The sequence below is a fragment of the Etheostoma spectabile genome, chromosome 2 (assembly GCF_008692095.1).
Source record: "Etheostoma spectabile isolate EspeVRDwgs_2016 chromosome 2, UIUC_Espe_1.0, whole genome shotgun sequence".
Lineage (NCBI taxonomy): Eukaryota > Metazoa > Chordata > Actinopteri > Perciformes > Percidae > Etheostoma > Etheostoma spectabile.
Genome location: NC_045734.1, coordinates 27,438,176 through 27,442,042, shown reverse-complemented (window position 1 = coordinate 27,442,042; position 3,867 = coordinate 27,438,176). Strand labels below are relative to the sequence as shown.

The 3,867-nt window shown below is 40.7% G+C and overlaps 1 protein-coding gene and 1 long non-coding RNA gene across 4 annotated transcripts in view; one reads left to right on the top strand and one right to left on the bottom strand.

Annotated features, from left to right (window-relative positions):
• glra3 (glycine receptor, alpha 3) overlaps positions 1 to 3,867 on the top strand; it is a 75,949-nt gene that overhangs the window by 35,281 nt on the left and 36,801 nt on the right. For all 3 annotated transcript variants that reach the window (XR_004335709.1, XM_032540104.1, XM_032540117.1), the window contains exon 3: positions 785 to 852. Coding sequence is in view for 2 of the 3 variants with exons in the window: in XM_032540104.1 (XP_032395995.1) it covers positions 785 to 852 (68 nt within the window). In the remaining variant the exon portion in view is untranslated. The remainder of the gene's footprint in view (positions 1 to 784; positions 853 to 3,867) is intronic.
• The window catches only part of LOC116704563 (uncharacterized), an 18,980-nt gene that overhangs the window by 14,010 nt on the left and 1,103 nt on the right, over positions 1 to 3,867 (bottom strand). Inside the window, exon 2 of the long non-coding RNA XR_004335718.1 lies at positions 2,190 to 2,196. This is a non-coding gene — a long non-coding RNA (uncharacterized LOC116704563). The remainder of the gene's footprint in view (positions 1 to 2,189; positions 2,197 to 3,867) is intronic.

The window sequence follows — 3,867 nt, the reverse complement described above, 5'->3', positions numbered from 1 at the left end:
AGCAATTTGGAGCGTGGCATGGTTGTTGGTGCCAGACATGCCGGTCTTGGTATTTCATAATCTGCTCAGTTACTGGGATTTTCACGCACAACCATTTCTAGGGTTTGACTGAAATAACCGCTCGGAATGACTTCACAATAAAAAAAAAAAATGTTTCATTACAACTTGTGTGTAGCAAGTACTGTGTATGTCAAAATCCAACAAATGTTCTTTTTTTTTTAAATCACGCATGGAAATGTACATAAAAAATTGTCACATCAATAATCGGTTTAGAATCGAATCGTTGGCCTCTGAATCAGAATCAAATCGTGAGTGGCCCAGAGATCCCCCCCCCCACATCCTCCACAACTGCATAGCTTTTTACTGTAATCCCACCTAATGCATTATGGATTGGATACCTGCTGTACTAAGGATATGTCTAACGCTGGGACTTGATACTGGAACACTTTTTGTGTAATATCTGCGAATCATGGCTGCATTGTGTCTTTGTCACCTTTCCTACCTGTGAGTTTGGACCCACAATTTATAAAGAACCCAAGAATATGGTTTGTGTGTTAACTTTTCCCTTTTGGTGAATTTGATGCTAGTTTGAGTTTGCTAGTGATATTCGTGGTGCCCCGTGTGAGACCTTGTTCCTCCTGTTGGAAAGATAGTTTTGGTGCCTTGTGCTGGGTTTATCATTCTTCCCTTAATGTGTTGGTACCAGTTAAGGCGATCATGCTACAATAGCATTATTTACATCATATCCCTCTACTGTAATAATTGTGCGTCTCTTCCTCTGCAGGTCCTCCGGTCAACGTTTCCTGTAACATCTTCATCAACAGCTTTGGCTCCATAGCTGAAACCACCATGGTACGTAACAGGGAGGTCTTGTGATGGGGAGAAGTTGGCTACGTTAAGGTTCAATTAGCAAGGCACAGGCAACATTTATTCAAGTCTTTCAAAACGCATTCATGAAAATATTCAAAGTTGTATAGACATATACAGGTGTCCACTTCCTGTGCATTTGAACCCTCCTGTTGTCCTCGGGTCAAATTTGACCCAATTTTCATTCAGTTTCTACATCAGAAATTTGGGTTTCTTTCAACTCAATTTAAAAAATAAAAAATATTAAAAATATAATAACGTGGATGGTTCCATGCAATGCTCTTCACATGTAAAATAAATGATCAGTCTTCTACTTTCATATACAATGGGTTGTTTTATTTAGTCTTATAACCTTTAAAAATATATCATAAAAGAATGTTGAAAAACGTGGCAAAAATGGGAAAAAAAATGACTAAAACGTGTGAAAAAGTCACAAAAAATAAGGATAAAAGTGACAAAACAATGAAAAAAGTGACCAAAACATTGGGGGAGAAAGCGACAAAGTGTGGAAAAAGACGACCAAATATTGAATTTGAATTTTTTTATTTTGACCCAGAAAAAGAAAACGTTTTATGGTCAACAGAAAGATAACGCAATAGTTAATATAACACTAAACTTAGTCTTTCATTGGAGACACACTTACTTAAACCTGTAGGGGGAGCTCTATAGAGAAACCTGTAGGGTGGGCTCTGTAGAGAAACCTGTAGGGGGGGCTCTATGGAGAAACCTCTAGGGAGGGCTCTGGAGAGAAACCTGTACGGGGGGGCTCTATGGAGAAACCTGTTTAGGGACCTGGGGCTCTTGGAGCCCTGTGAGGGCCTTCTCTCTGGAGAGAAACCTGTAGGGGGAGTCTTTAGAGAAAGGGGGGGGGGCTCTGAAGAGAAACCTGTAGGGGGGAGCTCTTTAGAGAAACCTGTAGGGAGGGCTCTGGAGAGAAACCTGTAGGGAGAGCTCTATAGAGAAACCTGTAGGGGGGAGTTTAAGAAAGGGGGGGGGGCTCTAAGAGAAACCTGTAGGGGGAGCTCTGTAGGGAAACATGTAGGGGGGGGGGGGGGGCCGCGGGGGGGGGGGCTCTATAGAGATACCTGAAAGCAAAAAGCGAGAAAATGGCAAGGAATTGGCCAAAACTGCATAGCGCCCTTTTAAAGATGAATAAAAAACTACCATTGGTTTTGGTATTCATGAGCTTGTTTTTGGACAAATGGGTATTTTAAACGAGATCCACTTGTCCTCCTCCTGTCTATTAAAGAAATCAGTGTTGAGTTGGTGTACTGACAGGATGCTGTCATGCGTAAGTCAGGCCAGACATGGGTATATCAGACTTTGGACCTTTAGGGCAGCTTTATTCACTGCTCCCTTGTTTTTGCATGGGGGAGTGGGGGGGGAGAGATTCTTCTTTTGTTTCAGGGTTTGCAGAGTGCAGTATATACTTTGACTAGTGGGAATATGACCAGGATTGACATGCACTTTCCCTAATCTTCTTCTACTGTAGGAGCCTAATTCACACTAATGATATGTAAAAGTTTGACATTTAAAGTTTTTGAATTTAGATAGTAAAACGCGTACATTGCTCAGGGATCAAGTGGGAATAATAGCATAAATGGGCAGTGGTGGCCTGAAAGCCACTTGTGACCTGGAGGTCGCCAGTTCAATCCCCAGACCGGCAAAGAGCTTGTTCCTCCCACCTTAGCATGGAAGTCTGCAATAGTGCACTGTTCTGCACAGCTTTGTGACTCAGTGTATTTTGTAAAATATAATTTTCAATTCAGTGCAAACACATTACGTTTTATTATAACGCTAACATAGTTACACAGTATTTTCTTTAACAACACCATTTAATGTTCAACAACAATTCAATTTCAATTCAAGTTTTTGATAGTATCAGTTCATTATTAGAGTTATGTTGAGACACTTTACAGATAGAGCAGGTCTAGACCGCTCTATAACTTACAGATAGATTAGGTCTAGACCACTATATTACAAGATAGGAAGAGTCTAGACCATCTATAAATTTCCAGATTAGCGCAGTCTAGACCGCTCTATAACTTACAGATAGATTAGGTCTAGACCACTCTATAATTACAGATAGAGAGTTCTAGACCACTCATAACTTTACAGATAGAGCGGGTCTGACATCTATACATAGAGCAGGTTAGACCGCTCTATAACTTACAGATAGATTAGGTCTAGAACCACTCTATAATTTACAGATAGAGCAGGTCTAGACAACCACTCTATACATTCACAGAATAGAGAGGTCTAGACCCTCTATAATTTACAGTAGAGCAGGTCTGACACTCTATAATTACAGATAGATATGGTCTAGACCACTCATAATTTACAGATAGAGAAGGTCTGAGACTCTATAATTTCAGATAGAGCAGGTCTAGACCTCTAAATTTACAGATAGAGCGGTCTAGACCAATCAAATTACAGATAGAGCAGGTCTAGACCGCTCTATAATTTACAGATAGAGCAGGTCTAGACCGCTCTATAATTTACAGATAGAGCAGGTCCAGGACCGCTCTATAATTTACAGATAGAGCAGGTCTAGACCGCTCTATAATTTACAGATAGAAGCAGGTCAGACCGCTCTTAATTACAGATAGAGCAGGTCTAGACCGCTCTATAATTTACAGATAGAGCAGGTCTAGACCGCTCTATAATTTACAGATAGAGCAGGTCCAGACCGCTCTAATTACAGATCAAGGTTTCTAGACCATCATATTTACAGATAGAGCAGGTCTCGACCGCTCTATAATTACAGATAGAGAGGTCTAGACCACTTATAATTTACAGATAGAGCAGGTCCGAGACCGATCTATAATTTACAGATAGAGCAGGTCTAGACCGCTCTATATTACAGATAGGCAGGGTCTAGACCGCTCTATAATTTACAGATAGGGAAGGTCTAGACCGCTCTATAATTTACAGATAGAGCAGGTCTAGACCGCTCTAAGATTTATAGATAGAGCAGGTCTAGACCACTCTATAATTTAC